A 19,631-nucleotide genomic window follows, 5' to 3' on the forward strand; every position below is an offset into this window, starting at 1 on the left:
TCCAGGATGGGAAGCACAGGATGTAATCTTACCAGTCTCAGTATGCTCTCCTGTGAATCGCAATCCAAATGTTTTTACATGTTTGGCATGGCTTGAACATAAGCATTCCCCTGGTGCTTGTTTTCACGGTTCCCACCGAGGACCATGTGCAAGTCATGCTGAACACCTAAAAATATTCGGATTGTGATAAATTTCACAGGAGAGCACACTGAGACTGGTTAGATTATACCCTGTGCTTCCTGTCTCAGAAAAGCACACGTACTGTATCATAGTTTTTCAACGCATTTACGTATACCCCATTGACTTCCATTGTAGCCCAGCGAGAGCGATCAGTGAAATTATGGTCCCTATGTTTCAGGTTCATTGTAGGCAGACCACAAATAGGGCTTAATGTCCAAAATAGCACACTATCCCTTTAATAAGCACACAACCCTCTCCCTCAGCTCAACCGCATGAGGCCTTTGATATCCATCCCCCCCCACACATCCCCAATGCCATAAAAAGCTTGAGCGCAAAATTTCTTAATGTTTTGATTATATGTAATGTTCTACTTAAGACAAGTTCACGTTTCTGTCAGTTCTCCTAACCAGCTTTGAATACCCCCTCACTCAATCATAATTGCCACCCAGCATTGGGAAGCCTTTTCAACTCCACAAAGTTCTGGGCCTCTCTCTCTCTCTCTCTCTCTCTCTCTCTATCTCATAGATAGAGATCTCCAAATTTAATTTGGTCCCAACAGCACAAAGTAATCCTCAGTGACGGCAAAGACTCTCAATTATTTACCAGACTACTGTCGGAGATGTTCCTTAAAGGACTAATATCGTGATTTTCAAGTTTTCAGGGTTTTTATATTTTATTTGCACTAGATGGCTTTGAAGACACATGATTAAAGTAGTTGGTCCGTTTTTGGAGAAGTTGCAATGTTCCATTTCTCATCCTGTTTTCAACCGGTTTAGAAAATTCCCAATTTATGACTCATGAATATAATAACCATGCCCCAAATTCATTACTCACTTGGGATAGCCACACCCCTAAAGGAATCTGCCGGATCAAAACCCCCTAAAGAAATGTAATCTGAATACAGTTGGCGTCATTCCACCATCTTGTGGTGTTGCTTATGCACAGGAGGGATTCTTTATTGGGAAATAGCCGTTGGATTGTATTCAGACATAACATAAGCTGGTACTGTCAAGGATCACAGCCGACTGATGCACCCCTGGAGTTCCGTCTCTCATCGCTGACCGACAGCTGCCAACTTGGGCTAATTTTAGTTAGCTAGCTACATCATAAATTAGTCAAACTTAATAATTACCACACATATAATAAAAAAATACCGATAGCTAGTTCAATCATGATTTAACTTAAGATATCTGCTAAAACATATATTTTTTCCATCGACAGATTTAGCTACAATGTCCGCAAAGCATTACGCTAGGTTGATGATAGCCTAACCTATAGCCTGTTACAGTAACCATCAAACACGATTTGTCAATTACCAAAGCAAATGTTTTTCGTTATATAGCAGCTAAATCTGAGGCGCGATCAAGGCTGTTTTACAACGGGAATAGCTGACTAACGTTAGTTAGAAACAGTGCTGATAGGCTACAATGTTTAGCCACATTTCACATTTAGCTACATTTCAATCGATCGCGTCTACAAACCATCTCTCGTTGCTACGCTTCCTTAAAAGTGACAGCAAAAAAGAGGAAGTGATTTGCTACAGTAACTCTGGATCTTGTCGAGGGTAAAAAAGTCCCGGTAGCAGCTTCAATAATAATGTGTTGCCTTCGTCTTGCTTATTGACTATGTCAGCTACACAATATACAATACGATGTACAATATACACGATTTTGTCTAATCACCTATGGATCCATCGAGTGTGTTAGCGGCGACGGGCTATACCTCGAGAGTGCACCGTCTCACAAAACTGATATCGGCCATTGTGTATGATGGTAAATAACCTTAACTTAAATAACATGGCGTATAACGCTAAATTCCGAACCTGTCCTTTAATGTGAATCAATGAATGGTGCATATAAAGTGGTTATCACATGAGTGACAGCTATTCCTTTATGTGGACCCTCCGTGCTCGGAGAGAGGACCTGTCTGTAGCCCCGGCAGAGCAGTCATTTGATCTGGTGGCTACAGCTGGCATTATTCCTGCATCCCGACCGCTGGAGAAAACCAATAGGCTTTGGTGTGGTCTCAGTAGGAAGACCCGCAGCTACAACAACAGACGTGCTCTGCACTCCCAAGCAATTCATAGATCTTTTGAGCTTACTCCCCCAACCCATCTCTCTCTCTCTCTCTCTCTCTCTCTCTCTGTGTCTCTCTGTGTCTCTCTGTGTCTCTCTCTCTCTCTCTCTCTGTCTCTCTTTTCATGGTTGAGCAGTGGCCGAAAAAAAGGTAGACAGCAACATTTTTGCTTTCAAGCTACCTTCAGATAATATATATATATATAGAGAGAGAGAGAGAGAGAGAGACTCTCCCTGGAGTTTATCTCCCAAGCCTTTGCCTTAATTATGCTAAATTGCACTCTAATTGTGTGGCTTTATCTAATCAGCAAGCCACTGTAACCAGGCCTATGTTGACACGGTCTACCTATTGTCTGTGCAACCATTAATCAAGGCAAACCAGTGTGAATCCTGCTGGTTGGAGTACACATCACTCTCTCTCCCGAGGCTGCACAGTAGTAGAGTTCGGCCCAGCTTGCGCCGGGTGCTCATGTGAGCTCGCTCCACTCGGCGAAGAGCCAGCCGGCGCCAAGGGGGCCCGGGAGGCCAGCGACGCCCTCTGGGTGTTTTTAAAGCGCTGAACTCGCGGCCGGGGAGCGAGGGAGAGAGGGAGGGAGAGCCGCTCAGCGGCGCCTCTGCCTCCTACGGAAGGCCAGACCTAGCCGGGGAGAACGGCACCCCGGCACGCCAGCGAGGAGGGAGGGGGAGGAGGAGCACAACAGCATGGACGCACCTATCTCCTCGTGCTCCTCTTCACGCCTCTCATTGTCTCACTGTGTTTGTGTGTGTGTATGAGGTGGGGGGGTGATCCCAGCCTCCTCAGGCATGACTAAGGTTACTCATAATTAATATGAATGCTCTTAGTTGTCACGGATCACAACACACAGGAAATGTGAGGCGTGTCTGGCCCACTTTCTTATTGCTCTATGTTAATGTGACCTTTGTAGAGAGATAGGCTTGTGTATGTTTTTGAAATAAGCATGAACAGCAGGACGCTGTATTACAGTAAGTCTACTTTTCAATACAAGACACCTGTGGAGAAAAGGGGTTTCTGTGAAAGTGAGATTTCATGGTGGTTTTGATATTAATTTCACTAAAACAAGATACTACATTGTACGATTTCATGAGATCCTCTGAAATCAGATTAGCTAAATAGATTACACCGGCAAATTCAACATGTTGAACTCAGTGGCTTAACCACAATTCCTGTCCAGCTATTTGTGTTGCAATAATCTTCAGCACAAAAAAGACAGTTATTTATCAGTTTATCCAGGGGCTCATCACTCATCCTGTCCTCCAGTTCTCCTACTTGTGGGAAGACAAACTTTCTGCCAATGACTGAACAGCAAAACTGTACGTTTATATTAATTCCTATATCATTGAGCATAGCAATGGAAGGTGTCCATCAGAAGATCAGAATGAGAATTATTCTTATATTTTATTAAAATCTATATCAGTGGAAATATTTTTTTTTTGTCAGCACTTCAGTATCTGACTTGCAGTAACACATTTTTTTTAAATGTCATGAACAATACTACAGTAATCTAACCATAAACTAACACAAAATTATTTTATGTCAGCTGTATCATTTCAGAGATCACACGATTAATTGATATTGCAGTATGTAATGCTAGCTAACATAAGATCAAATATAAACTGCAAACATATTTGACACAACCCACTATGTCCTCACAGGTGATCATAGATCAGTAGTCTAAACGTAACGTAACGTCAACGCGTTTCTAATATGATTTGGACTAATCACTTAACCAATGCTTATTAGCTATTGTTCCTGTTAGCGTTACTTACTCAGCAGAAAAAGAGTGAGACCGTCTTTACTGAACTATTCATCTTGTTCACAGGGCACACTTTGTGTTGTGTTTGTGTGATGTTCAGCAGACAGTTAATTCCGTCCCAGTGGCCTGTGCTTGTGTAATAGTTTAATTGGCTGGGCTGCGCACCTGCTAGGAGGCCCAGTTGGCCCCGTTGTCTCCCAGGCAGTCCCATGCAGGTGTGTGGCATGCAGCCCCGAGCATCTACCCACAGATGGCATCGCCCCGGGCGCCTGCTACCTCATCCTCCAGACACCCAGCCCCTTCCCATGCCATCTTAAAAAAAACACACAAAAAAAACGACATTACTCGACCAATTGTTTATCTCTTTCTCTCGTTCCGCTGTCAGTTCTGACGCTGGACACAAGCTCCTTAATTTAAAAGCGTTGGGCACATTTGACTCGACGAGCCACATTCCGATACGTTTTAACCCTGCAGATGAACATGAACCTCGTGGGTTAACGTGTGGCGTTTCTCCCAGAAGCCACATTCTCACACTCACTTCTCAGTTCCTTTTCTCTGCGCTGTTGCGGTGTGAAAAATACCACAAGAAAAGAAATCCAATATCTCAATAGAAGTATTCCAGAACTTTTCTTCACACCCACTCGTGCACCCACCCTAAACCTTTTGTCATGCCTATTTTCTTTTTTGTGTGTTTTTTTTTTGGGGCCTCTCCACTGCTAAGTTCACTTTGTCAGATAATTGTGCTCTCAAAATACAGGGTTAAAGCTCTGCTCCTCTGAGCAACCTGGCAGGATTCTCCATCAATACCCATCCCAATAACAGCCAGGAATAATGGCTAGCTGCTATGCACATGGCAAACAGCTTCCCACATTCAAGGACCTAGCTTTTGAGTTCCTCGTGCTAAGCTCTCTGCGTTACAGTCTGGCTCTGACACATCCCAGCAGTCACTTCCGTATCGGATCTCCTCGGTCTCAGATCCCCCCAGACAGATGTAGCCATGACTTGAACTTGTCTGCAACTTTTCATTATGTTGAAATCTCCCTCGCATGGCTGCAACATCGCCTCTGGAGAAATGTTCCGGCGGCCTTTGTGGAGGCAGGTTGGGGCGTGCTGACGCTGGAGTTTCTTCTCTGGGTCAGGGTCTGTAGAGTCAATGTGCACATTGTTGTTATCTCCCAGCTCTGCCATGCAAGGGCGCGACTCCACATCTATTGGACTCGACAGCTTTCAGCAGCTTAGCGCCTGTAGCCAAGAGCTCTGGAGGTAACGCGTAGCGCCAGTAATGGGCTTATTAGTGGCTTTGAAGTTGTGCTTCTTCTTCGCGGGAGGCAGTTCGTCAGCCTCCAGACCTAACCCTGAGTAATGGAAGAGAGAACGCAACGACACACTGAGAGACAATTAAATACCGCCCAAGTCTCTCAGAGATGGTCTTAAAAAAATGTTGTGCTTCTTGAACAAACATTCAAAGAATTGGATTTTTTATATGACCAATAATTTGGTTTACAAGTCCTGTAAACTGCTGTATCCATCTGCACTATCTTGTTTTGTTGAAATTGTCTTGAGAGGATTTGCTATGCATGGTAGTTAGCTACTGTATTATACTAATTACGCTCACAGTGCGTGGCGCCCTTGGCGTGACTCTGACTGGGTTATTAGATAGGTATAGATGTAGGCTACTGTAAAAGTAAGTGCTAACAGATGTTCCCAGAGTGAGGTGTGGAAGATGTATACACTGTAGATGCCAACCCTCTCTGTCAGAGACGGTTTTTAACAAGGGGATGCTGTTTCAACTCTGACGTATCTGAGTTGCTGCCCGTATCTGTCATCTGCAACTTATTCTTTAGATTCACTTTGTACTCCGATTCTGGGAGTTGACAAGATCAAACCTGCCGTTGGTCGGTCTGAGAAATGTGAAATATGGTGAAACAAATGAGTTGTTTAGTATTATTCATATTTCAAAATCTGATTAGTCAGGAAATCAGTTTCTTTTCTTTTCTGTTTTTGCAGGTTAGTCTCATTGAGATTACAAACTCTTTCTCAAGAGAGACCTGGCCAAAATGAAAGCAGAAAGTTGCAACGTAAACATTAACATGGGTCTGAGCTCTTAAACCTTTTAACAAACGTGTTGAAAATAGAATGGAAACAGATCATTGACCTGGCGCTGAGTTTTAAACATGCTCTTAATTCGGCCCAGATTATGAAATAGTTGAGAAGAATCCCCTGCTGTGTTGGTGGAAGCTCTCATCACAGCGCTGCTCCGCCACCCTCCCTCCCTCCCTAAGCCTTCTGGGATGGAATGGAAACGCAGCTTGCTCTCCGGCATGACGATCATACGCCGACTTCCTCCCAGACAGGCTGGAGAGAAGAGGAGAGGAAGTAAAGAGTAAAAAGTAATCAGATCGTCACCTGTCGGGCTGTGGGAATAAATTTGACGCCGTTGCCGTGGTTACGGAGCAAAACCGTCTTTGAAGCTCTGTCGGGTCATTTTTTTGATCATGTCGCGCTGTGGGACTTGACTCTGTAGACTGTTATTACAAGCCATCCTGAACCCCCCTCCAGGATTCAAACACGTACTATTGCTCTGGTACTTGTCAAGGACAAATACACAAAGAAAGTTTGGGGACATTTTCAAACATTATACTGTAGGTGTAGACCCAGAAAGCATGGACTGTAAGTGCTTTTTCCGTAATTGAGAAAATGTGCGTGGTTCACAAGGCACATTTACAGTACATAGAGCCTAATAGTCCAATCATAACAGGTTTAAAAGCCCAAACCGAATAAAAATGCTCCGTATAAACACCTCAATCCGAATAAATAGGCCCAAACTGATTAACATTTCAATCAGTTGCAGAGGGGTAGTTTAAACCTTTTCATAAACCAATCAAGTATTATGTAAATAATGAAAAGGATTACTTTCTGGCTATGTTCTTTCTGCGCATGCTCTCTGTCAAAAGGGACGTTCGTTGATGGCGGGTAAATTGCTTCAAACAGAACTTGACCACAGCAGAGAGTTTGGTTTTAATCCAAATGCAGAACTGAACATTATTGCACCTCTAGACGGCAGGAAAATAAGGAATGACAACCGATTTAAACAAGTCCACAAAACATCCAGTAAACAGTTATCAAGCCAGTGCTTGATTAAGAGCGCCACAATAACAGACGATAGATATCCATTAGCAAACTTTGACTTGAGTTTCCGTAACCATAGTAACTCACTCACTCCTGCCTGCGTGCGCATGTCACACAGCTTTTCCGATTACACGTGCGTTGGCGCATGTGACACAACGTATTAGATCACATCCCATGTAAACAGTCGCCCGGAATCTTCAAGAGGATTAAATTAAATCAGTATTTTAAGAGAGTATTTTAATTTGTATTTTAAGAGGGGGGGTGCCTATTCCGTTTTATGACACCACCTGCTAACCTCCCAGCTAGGCATGTCTGTGGACGCCCTGGAGGAAGGCATGCATAATTCAGACATTGCTGGTTTGAATTCCATATTGATTTAGTTAGAAATGGTATTGCCCAGGTACAATACACAGGAAGAGTGGCTTTTTTGCAACTCTAAATCCAATACCCCCCAGTTACAGTACATGTTGTTTCTGCCTCTATTTCTCCTTAATTGTTTTGTCTATATTTGTCCTTCACTGTGTTTTGAATACTTTACAGATTTCACAGGTGATTTCTTTGCTCCTTTGCCAATCAGCTGTTTCCCACTAGTATGCTTTTCAAGGGCCAGTGAAACACTACCTAGACATGATTTGAGTCAACTGCCAGTACACATCAACCCGGCAGTCTGCCAGAAACAGCAGGTTACAGATCGATCGGTCACTATCTTTGGCGTTCCTGATTGATCACTGTCTCTGGTGTTCTTAATTGGTCGCTGTCTTTGGTGTTCCTGATTGGTCACTGTCTCTGGCGTTCCCGATTGGTCACTGTCTCTGGGTGTTGCCGAGCCGTCTGCGAGAACAGGCATGCTATAGAACGGTCTGCCGTAGTTTCCGGAATGATCTCTAATCTGACCCTGTTGGTCTACGTCTCTTAGGCGTGTCCCCAGCCGTTAGGGTTTCCTCTAGATACTGGCGATGAGGGAATCCACTCTGACGGCACACAGTCCCTGCAGTTCAGTTCACATTATGTACGCCACTCGCATGAGCGAACATGCCAGGAAGAGGGGGAAATCATTTCTCAGTAGATAATTTTCCACATGCCTTCGCTTTTTGAATCCTATCTTTAGTATGATGGAGGTTACGCTGTGATCTCCCTAGTCTCTGTCAAGATGAAGAGAGTGTGGCTCACTTGGGGGTGGCGCTTGCGTGGGTCTGTATATGACATCAGAACAGAACATCTGACGGATGTTCAGAACATCAAACCCAGGAATATCTACTATGAACCACCGCACACATCGCTTCACAGCATTATTCAATTAATGGGCCTGATCAATCAGCGCATCGCCAATTGTAAACTAGTTCCTGCTCCACACCCCAGCACTCGGTTTCATCTGAGGAGCCTTGGCGCTGTTTAGGAGATAATTAGATATTTCAAGAGTGTTATGCGCTCAGCGGGGGGTCATTTAGAAGTGTCTGGGGACCATGGCGGGCTGTCCCCCATCTTCAGTCTACTCTGTTGATTTAATCCTGATGTTGTCTCCGCTTTTCCCCCTCGCGCAAACACACACACGCCCACACACAAACATGTGTGCTGCCTTCAGCATTTTCTTTGTCGTCACTAACCCCCCCCCCCCACCACCCCCCCCCCCCCTCCACCCCCCCCCCCCCCTCCTCCTGTTGCCCGCGCAACCTCCAATTCCGCCAGCAGAAAGTGGAACATTCATTTATGTGGCGGTTTGATGCGGAGCTATTGTGGAGCCACTTCTTGGCCTCCTGCTGAGACTCAAATGCCATTAGGGGCGGCGGTTGCTCCTTTTGAACGGTGCAGACCGTCTTCTCTCAGTGCCCGGAGCGACACAGCCAATCGCATTCGCAGCTTGCTGACACCAGGAATATTGTCCTCCGTGTGTGCCACAGGCTTTAGCCCCTGTCCCACTCTCTGAAATCCAATATGTGCAGCCCTGCCACTGTTGCTTCTGCGAGCAGGAAGGTTAATATGTCTTTGTGGTCCACCGCGCGGAGCCCGGGCCGCTGTCCACTCTCCCCGGCGCTGAACTCGACCATGCGCTCGCGCAGACCTGACCGCTCCCTCTGTCACCGTGCTCAGCGGAGATAATTACTTGTCCCTTTTCCCTGCATCTCTGTAAGACGAGAGGGCAACACATGGGGCTTTAGAGAACGTAATGGAAGTACTTTCTTCAAAGCAGAGGAGTAAGGAGAGGGAAAGTTTTGTTATAAGTGTGTGTATGGTACTGTAGGACAACTGAACAGTATAATCTATGGAGTAAAGAAAAGAAGCATCTTTAAATAGATTGGACTGCCAAGTGCATAACACCATCTTTTTAAACTATCCACCAGTATTTTATTTGCATCAGCAATTCTTGAAAGACATATACATAAATAAATGTTCTAAAGTTTTACAAATGTGAATCACATGATGTTTGCTCGTCAGTCTCGTAGGTATGCTGCTGTGTATTGTCAAAGATGTCTGATGCCCACTTGAAAGAGTAGATAGCAAGGTCACAGCCTGGAACAACCAAGCCTTCATTACAACTTGAATGACTCTCAAACAGATTCATATCTGTAGTATTCATTAATAACATTAGCTGCACACTTGTCTTTCTTGCAAAGGCCACAACCTTTCATGCAGAGGTGTTTGAAGATACCGGAGCTTCCATTTGAGTTCTTCTAATGTACACATGTGCAATGTACATTTCAGCATTTTTGAGATTGTGAAGTATCTTCAGAGAAAATGTTTTATTACAATTGCATTTGCATTCAATTAGAGTTCAGGTTCGACTCGGAAGGTTTGTACTGCTGATGTGATTCATAATAGATACGTTATTTGTGAAAGATTCATGTTTTGAATTGTTTACTTGCTTCACATGATGTATTAATGCTTCACATGCTGTGCAGTATTTTCCTTTGCTATTCCGGTAGCTTCAGTAAGTCATTACATTGATTAGAGGGCTAATGGGCTCTATCATCGGAATGCAAAATCATATGCATGGGCTGATGGTGCTGGGTTTCAGGCTGGGATGTGGAGAGATATTTGTTGCTAAGAGTGGAATGCAGCATTGTATAGGTCAGGAGTGGCAGCATAGAGCAGTAATAGGCTTTTGTGTGTAACACAATATGAAAGATATTGCTCTTGCAGAGAGCCATCAAAGACTCGATAGTCCCCAGCCACAAAGAAATGGCAAAACGGGAATGAACAATGTCAGGCCACTGGCTAATATCAATATTCATTCATAGCACATGGTTAGCCATCAGTCAGACAGAAAGGCTAAATAGTTGTCAAATTCAGCCATGAACGATTCTAGGGAGCCACTGTGTCTGGTGACACCCACAAACCAGCACTCAAGCTGCAGTGGCATTTCCCATGACAAATATGTCTATAGCAATATGATTACTGATGATTACACACGCTCCGCATGTGGTGGTATACAGTATTTGATTAATTCCCACAAAAGCAGAGGAATTGCACCAGCATTTTTTACATGATACAATTGCAGAGAATGTCAAATATGAAGGAAAAATCCCTTTGAAAACATAAGTTAATTACTCTTATTGGTCGATTGAATAAACATACACAACTAGTAAACTATTAAATTATGAGCCTGGCGTATACAACTTATTTAATTTCCTTTGTGTTGCTATATGAAATGTCAGCTTAGTCAAATGAAAAAATCAGTAACAACTTGTTTATGTCTGCTTCACAACTAGACTGTTAAACCATCTTGTATAATTGTGGCTTTTGTGTGCCTAACATATACCGCCTAATTGCGTCAAAACAGTAGAACTGGTATTCATAAAAAAAGGCTTGAGAAGAGGGACCATTAATTTTTCATTCGGCCCACGGAATGTACATGATTGTGGAAAGTAACAGTTTGGTGGCACTTACTGAAGGATTATAGTCATCAATTTTTCATGAACAACTTCCCCCCCAGTTAATGAAATCCTTGGATGCATGCGAGGAGGACGGCAAGAAGAGGATCCTCTCTAGACCGCGGCCATAATACCAGCCACCCTAACAAGCTACTGCACCCTTACACTACAGCTAGAGTCCTAGCAGCACATACAAATCACACGTCTGCGACAGGAAGCTGGTCCCAACCAGCTAGCCATGGTTTCCGTCTGTCACTGTTGCATGTGTCATAACACCGTCCGCCATGTTAGACCAGGCTAGATTAGAACTGGGATCTCCCAACACGTCTCATTTGTATTTGGAGGTCACGGCAGGCTTTGCTCAACCCTTTTATATGTATACGACACAGTACTTGCCAGGAAGAATAGCATGTTACACAGCGACACAATCACAATACCTACTGGGTGCACAAATATTGGCTCCATCTCACAGAAGACCTACAGCTGTGAAGCAGATACGCGCCGGCTGTGGATTTACTGAGTTGGGCTCGTCAACCATGTCATGTCGTCTCTTCTTTGTCGTCTCAGATCCCTCATTTGTTCCTTCACCCCCGTGTCAATGTCGGGCGCTCAGACAGTAGTGTGGTTGTGCATTAGCTCCATTGGGTCGGGCTAGATTGCTTTCCGAGATCTAATTTTTGTTATCTGGGCTTAACCGCGTTTGCATGCATTGAGCTGGTGCAAAGCAGCGTTGGGGACCTGGCAAGTTTTAAATTGGAAAGCCCCTCAGTAAACAGACAGTTATACATTTTGAACATTATGCTGTTTTGTTTTATTAACAAAGCCGATTATTACAATGCACTGTACAGCCAATGATAATAAGTTGCAGACTGGGTCGGGCTGGCCAGTAATGTGTTTTTGAGTAATGGTCTGGAATGCCGCGGAGCGTTTAGGCCTATAGTTCACCATTAATTCCAGCCGCAATCGGAGAAATATCCTCCCTTCGCCTCTGTCAGTCAGCCTGGGGCAGGCACACATCCAAGGCTAATCGAGTGTCCTCTCCAACTTGCAGAGTCAATATAAATGACTTTAATATGTGTGCTATTATTGTGTCGAACCATTGTCAAAAAAGGTGGGATAAATCATCGAATTATAGCCTCTTAATGGCCCAAATTGCTCCATGCATTTTGTTTTATTGACAGTCGGGGGGCTGAAAGCAAGTGATGCTAATGACATAATGTGTGTGTGATCAGACTCTCCCTCCCTGGGCCAGAGCACACAGACAAACTGGCTCATCTGCACTGGATCATTTACCGTCTCCTGATAGTCTGTGGTTTATAGCCAATTATCTCCAGCGATCCATTATCGATTACAGTGTTATCTTTCTTGCATTGCTTAATCTGTTGGCGTTGGTATGGGCTGGGAGGGGGGTGGGAGCTCGATGCAAGCGGCCAGACCACAGGATCTAGAGTTGAGAGGGATAGATGTTCAGTTGCTTGTAAATGGTCATGAGATACTGTGTACATTCTACAGTTTAGTATTAGCAGAGAGAAAAGGGAGCATGGCTGATTTGCTGTTCCTGGTCCCATCAATAGTTTCTCAAAAGCAATAACCCGGTGAAATGAATTCCTCCTAGTGGGTGTTTGTAGAAATGATCGATTGCCTCACACACAATGAAAAGTATGATTCAAGTTCCTGAACCTAGCTCAATAAGGTGAGTGTTTTCTAACTCTGCTCGCCTGTATCTGCTATTCTCCCCTCTCTTAGCTGGGTGAACAACTTTGGTCATGAGGGGCTGGGCGTCCTCTTGGACAATTTGGAGAAGCTGCTGGACAAGAAACAGTAAGCCCCTCTCACAAGTGAAGGACTGCAGTACATTTCACAAATTGCTCCTTAATGTACTCGATGTCTATTCTGTGCCCTACTTTCTCTCACTCCCTTCTTGTGCTTGTCTTGATTTCAGGCAAGACAGCATTGATAAAAAGAACCAGCATAAGCTGATCCAGTGCCTTAAGGCCTTCATGAACAATAAGGTTTGTAAAAAATGGGTTTGTTGAGTGTATGTAATTGACTGAGATGCTAATGGGGGAGCTGGTGATAGTGATTCAAGTTCATGAAGACAATGCTCTACATTACAAGTAGCTCTGAATCCTCTATTCAATTCAACCTATTGTGTTCCCGCACGAACAAAGTAAACTAAAAGGAAGATCATTATTTCAATGATGGCTAAGGGAGAGTGCATATTAATTGATATATTTTCATCTTTCCTTCTTGTGTGGTAAAATTCCAGATGTGCACAGTTTCTTACAGTATCTGGCTGTGAACTAATATAATGGGACAGTTAAAGGAGCTAATTGGCTATTTTCAGACCATTGTCTTTAACTCATTATTTTTTTGGAAGCACTGTCTCATTTATGGAAAGTAGCACATGCTTCAAGGATGGATGAGCTATTGATATTGCTACCTTAACTCAATCCCCACATGTGGTCAACTATACCCATTGCTTAAGTGAGGAGATTTGAAGGCAGAGAGGACTATAAGTATTTGTCCCCACAGTCTTGTCCCGAATTGGATGAATTCATCAAAATCTCCATTTTCCTTTGGCCTCATTGTCCCTCCTTAAAAGAAAATTAGGGCCAACTATTAGTTATATTAGAGGTTCTTTGTATAGTTCAGTTTTAACTCGGGTGAGTTCTCCATGAATGCAAATATGCTCATTAATTTATACCCACTGGACTTGGCCTTTTCTTCTTTCGCTGTTGACAGTATGGGCTGCAAAGGATTCTGGGAGATGAGCGGAGCCTTCTGCTGCTGGCCAGAGCCGTCGACCCCAGGCAGACCAGCATGATGACGGAGATCGTGAAAATCCTCTCGGCGGTCTGCATCATTGGCGAGGAGAACATGTGAGTTCAGTCTGTAATCCAAGTACCTGCTCACTCACTCACTCACTCACCTACCTACTGTACAAACACTGTCTGCTCTGCCTAACATAAACTATATAGGGTTGCACATCGAAAACCGGTTCTTGTTGAGAACCGAATCCTTGGAATCGTTAGCCAAAATCCTTAACGATTCCGCTATCAATTCCTGTCGTTGCTGCGCATGCGCGATAACGTTGCACGCACAAAAATCTAGAGGAAACCCTGTCCTGTGATGCCTCGCCCTATGGAGTCGGGGCTGTACTTTCCCATGTAATGGAGGACGGTGCAGAGAAGCCTATTTGCTTTGCCTCACGGACCCTGATAGCAGCGGAGAAGGGTTATTCACAGTTAGATAAAGAGGGCCTGGCTATCGTGTTTGCTGTGAAGCGTTTCCATCAATATTTGTGTGGACGGACGTTTACAATTCTCACTGACCATGAACCGTTGATGAGCCTGTTCAGTGAGACCCGATGCATCCCGCCGCTCGCTTCATCCAGGATACAGCGGTGGGCTCTCACACTGTCTGCCTACAACTACACCATCGTATACAGAGCGGGTAAGGATAACGCCAGTGGCGACGCGCTGACTTGGCTGCCCTTACCTGAGACACCGGCTACAACACAATGCGCCTCGTGAGACTGTGTTTACGTTGGAGAGGCTGGCAGAGACGCCAGTGACGGCAACCCAGATTGAACAATGGACAGAGAAGGACCCAGTCCTGTCCCAAGTAAAAACGTACCTGCTACGAGGTTGGCCCAGTGTTGTGGAGGTGGACCTGAGGCCATGTGCGAAACGCAAAACAGAGCTGAGTCTGCAGGATGGCTGCATCTCCTGGGGTACGAGGGTCATCGTACCGCCTGCGGGCCGATCATAGATTGTCGAGGAACTACATGACACTCATCCAGGTGTGTCACGGATGAAATGCCTGGCCAGCTCATACGTTTGGTGGCCAAAAATGGATCAGGACCTGGAAGACCAAGTGAAATCACGCACACAGTGTCAGACCAATCAGAACGCACCAGCACCAGCCCCTTTGCACCCGTGGGAGTGGCCTGATCGTCCGTGGTCTAGGCGGCATTTGGACCTTGCTGGCCCATTCATGGGGCAGATGTTCATGATAATGGTGGATGCGCACTCCAAAAAGATCGAAGCCCACATCATGGGCAACATCACAGCCCCCACGACCGTCGACAAGCTCAGGCAGGTGGTCAGCAATCCATGGCTTGCCTGACTCACTGGTCACTGACAATGGCCCAACGTTCACCAGTGAGTTCATGCAAGATAATGGAATTCATCACATACGGACTGCTCCTTCACACCCAGCTTCAAACGGCTTGGCAGAGCGGGCTGTTCAGACGGTGAAGGAGGGTTTGAAGCGGATGACAGGGGACTCACTAAGTAGTCGGCTTTCTCGTTTCCTGTTAAAATACCGTCTGACGCCACAGTCAACAACGGGACGTCCACCTGCAGAGATGCTGTCAAGGTTTGACCTCCTGTGCCCAGACATCAAGGCGAAGGTGGAGAGGAAGCAGGAGAAGCAAAAAGAGAGACATGATCAACACGCACGAGAGAGACAGCTGAAACCGGATGACAACGTCTATGTGAGGAACTTCAGCAACAACAACCAGAAGTGGCTAGCGGGAGTGGTTCTGAGCCAGAGTGGCCCCGTCTCCTAGGTTGTTAAGCTGATGGGCGTGTGTTCAGGAGACATCAGGACCATGAGCGCCTGCGCTATGATGCTGGCTCAGTGACAGAGCCTGTTATGGGGTGTCCAGAGGTGGGACAGCATACCGGGAGAACATGTCTACCAGGGGTGTGGCCGGATGAAGTCTCTCAAGGGGATGTGTCTGCGTCTGCAGGGACTGATGGAACTCCTCACACGAACACGCTGACTCCTCCCATGCCCCCAACGCCAGAGCTACCCAAGACACCCTCACCAGTGGTGTCTGTTGGGTCACCGGTGGGGTTGCACAGATCACAGTGCACTCGTACACCGCCAGATAGGATACAGATGTGATGGACAGTTGGTGTTAGTCCACCTAAAGGGTTAAGCTACTGTATTTGCCAAGTGCTACTAGGTAGACACATTTAAGTGTTGAAGGTGTTCATTTGGCCAATATTGTTTTGTGTTTTGATTTGAAGCCTGTTGTGAGGTGACTAGCTCAAGTAAGATGTGGGCTATTCAGTCTTGAGTTAGATTGTTATTGTCCCTTTGTATTTGGGGAATGTTTGAATTAAAGGGGCGGGGTGTTATAAAGGTATTAAGTGATTTATTATACAAATGTGTTATGTTGCATTGTGTAGGTGCGCCCTCTAGGGGTTGCTGAGAGTTCATGTGGGAGTAACGGTCTAGCCAGTGCTGTGGAAGGCACGTTTGTCTGTATGCAAGTTGACGATGCAGAACAGGTTAGCTGTGAAATGTGAGTGGTCTTAAATAGGCAGAAGTTACCACAGTGCCAACTGTAAAGTTTGGTGGAGGAGGGATAATGGTCTGGGGTTGTTTTTCTGGGGTTGGCCCAGGCCGCTTAGTTCCAGTGAAGGGAAATGTTAATGCTTCAGCTTACCGAGACATTTTGGACAACTCTGCTTCCGACTTTGTGGCACCAGTTTGGGGAAGGACATTTTCTGTACCAGCATGACTGTGCCCCAGTGCACAAATCAAGGTCCATAAAGGCATGGTTGAGTGAGGTTGGTGTGGAAGAACTTGACTGGCCAGCACAGAGCCCTGACCTCAACCCCATCCAACACCTTTGGGATGAACTAGAACAGAGATTAGGCCCTCTCGTCCAACATCAGTGGCTCACCTCACACATGCTTTTTTGGATGAATGGGCAACAATTCCCACAGACACACTCTTGTAGAAAGCCTTCCCAGAAGAGTGGGATCTGTTATAGAGCTCTGCAAAGGTGGGACCAACTCCATATTGATGCCTATGCATTTAGAACGGGGTGTCATAAACTTGAAACGTTAAAGCTCATGTACGTGTAATATGTAGGTGGCCCAATACTTTTGTCCATATAGTGTACAGTACCACCCGTCACCACGTTGTGATCAAGATCCTGTTCCCTCCACAGGAAACACAACACACTCATCTTTTTAATTGGATTAAAGACATGGATATATATTGTAGACAGGCTCCCAAATACAACAACAGTCTCTCTCATATTGTGTTAGCACTGGGGCCTGGAGATGTATGGGAGTGTGCTGGCTAACATGTTCTGATATAGCAGTTTGGGCTGTGTAATGTATTTAAGTGCTCAGTGTAGTTGGCCATGAACACAGCCTGGCTGACAGATTATAAATTGAATCCAGGGGAACTCTTTTTGTGTTGTGTCTGCCGTGGGGCTGGTGTGGAATAACAATGCCACTTCAAAGTTGTTCTGCATGCAGCACTTGAACATAAACAAACCCACAAACACTGCTGGAGAAGCTCGTTGAAACGCTTCCTGCATATCAGACCGTCCCAATGCTTCTGCTAGGTTATAGTTTTCAGCCCTGCTATGTCTTGATCTAGGCGTGAATAATCCCTTAGTGGAAATTATCTTCTAGTCGCCTTACACAGCCTTTATATGCGACCGCCGTTACGAGGTTGTGTGTGTGTGTGTGTGTGTGTGTGTGTCTGGTGAAGAGGGTTGGCTACACTGATCCTCTCGGATCACAGGGATGTTTGAGCATGCGACGTTTGACTGACAGTCAAAAAAGCCGAGACTTCACTTTCCTGCAAACTCACTCGGAGCACATGTGACCGGCTTGTTTTCAGCGCCCGACTAAGTGACGGCGTCAAAAAGGAACACGAGGAGTTAAGCAGATGCGGGTCTTTTTCGACGCACAGTTTTAACCGGCATTAAAGGAACTCTGTATAGAACACGTTTCTCACTGACTTGATCAGTTCTGTCACACAGGAAGGCTGCTTCATTTATCTACACGCCAGACTTATTCCACACTGCGGTTGACAGGAACGGGTCATCGCCACGATCACCACGGTTCCACAATCTGACAAATGGCGCCGTATGCACGTCGGGCGTTTCGCCGTTTAAATTAAATAAGCCCAATACAATCGTGTCAAATTAAATCCGAGCATGGCCGTTCATGATGATGAAATCTAAGTCGTGTCACAGTTTGACACATGCTCGTGATCATCTCCTCCTTTCAAGGGATTTGTGATTGGATGGGGACAACCCTTGTTTCACCACCCCCCCTCCCGTGTGGCTGGGGGAAGATCATAGCCACGGCCGGGCTGTGAGCCACCCTCCCTCCTCCTCCCCGGGGACGACCACGCTTCAGCGCGTCCCGGATGGCAGAGGGAAAAAAAAGAAAGAAAGATGGAGGGAGAGAGAGAACGAGTGGAGAGGCGGGGAGAAAACGCCGTCTCATTTGTTGTTGTTCCTCCTGTGTAGCCATAGCAGATGAAGGGGAGACAGCGAATGTGGCATTTCCATCATCAAGAGAGAGAGAGAGAGAGAGAGAGAGAGAGAGAGAGAGAGAGAGAGAGAGAGAGAGAGAAACAGAGGGGGGGGGGGCAGGTGAGAGAAAGAGATAGGGAGAGCAAGAGCAACACCATCCCACTTAAAAAAAAAAGAAAAAAAGAAGTGTTTGCTGTTTACTGAAAACCCTATTCACTCTCCCACATCTGAATAAACCACTTATCTTATGTGCGCATTTCACAGAAACATTTTGCCCTTTAGTCTGAGATATTCCAATTGACTGTTCGCTGGGGTTGCCTTGAGCCCTTGTAAACACACTAATTTGCTTCCTCAAACAATAGATGTTTAAATACATTAGGGCCTCTGGTCTGCCAAATACTGTACCTGTCATTAGAATACAGTAGCTGTGTGTCCATACACTACACATCAGCCACAGAGCCCTTTCTCCTAGCCTGCCCATAGCCATCAGCAGTAGGTGGAGGGGATTCTGTACTGTTCCTCTGATGCAGAGCTGCAGGTCAGCAGAGCGGTCAGGCCAGCAGAGCGGTCACGTCAGCGCTGAGCGACCTGGCCAGGACAGGCAGGGAGACGAGGCGGGGGGGGGGGCAGTGAGTAAATGACCTGTCGCCAGGGCGATAAAGGCACGTGTTGACTCTTCTCTGTGCATCCTGTCCCCCCCCCCCCCCCCTGACCCCCCCAGCCTGGATAAGATCCTGGCAGCCATGACCATCGCGGCCGAGAAGAACAACAAACTGGAGAGGTTTGCTCCCATAGTGGAGGGACTGGAGAACCACGAGGCCCAGCAGCTTCAGGTAAGCACACGCGCACACACACACGCACACACACACACACACACACACACACACACACACCACACACACACACACACACACACACACACACACACACACACACACACACACACACACACACACACACACACACACACACACACACACAAACACAACAACCACTACGTGAAACGATTCACCCCGATGGACATGTCCATCAACCCATTCCTGGTATATATAATTGAGTCATGAGGTTACGGCTCAACGGTCAAACACAATGACTGTCAAACACTAGAACATCTGTGTTACTTCAATACCAGCCTGCTCAGGTGGAGGCCTTCACGCTCGTTACTGTGATGAACATGAATCCTACTTCCTCTCCAAGGACTAATCATTTAAAATTCTAAAAAAGTTCTAAAGTTTGTGTCCAGTTTGTTCAGCGGCAAGAAGCACAGTGTTCTGTGGACACGTGCACAGTGGTCAGGTCA

General features: G+C 45.7%; 1 protein-coding gene across 1 annotated transcript in view; it reads left to right on the forward strand.

Moving 5' to 3' along the window:
- diaph2 (diaphanous-related formin 2) overlaps positions 1-19,631 on the forward strand; it is a gene marked incomplete at its 3' end in the record, with an annotated part of 387,717 nt that overhangs the window by 106,805 nt on the left and 261,281 nt on the right. Inside the window, exons 7-10 of the mRNA XM_084459450.1 lie at positions 12,775-12,849; positions 12,971-13,040; positions 13,774-13,910; positions 19,053-19,164. Coding sequence (XP_084315576.1) covers positions 12,775-12,849; positions 12,971-13,040; positions 13,774-13,910; positions 19,053-19,164 — 394 coding nt within the window. The remainder of the gene's footprint in view (positions 1-12,774; positions 12,850-12,970; positions 13,041-13,773; positions 13,911-19,052; positions 19,165-19,631) is intronic.

This window comes from Borostomias antarcticus (assembly GCF_949987555.1).
Source record: "Borostomias antarcticus genome assembly, chromosome: 28".
NCBI classification, from domain to species: domain Eukaryota; kingdom Metazoa; phylum Chordata; class Actinopteri; order Stomiiformes; family Stomiidae; genus Borostomias; species Borostomias antarcticus.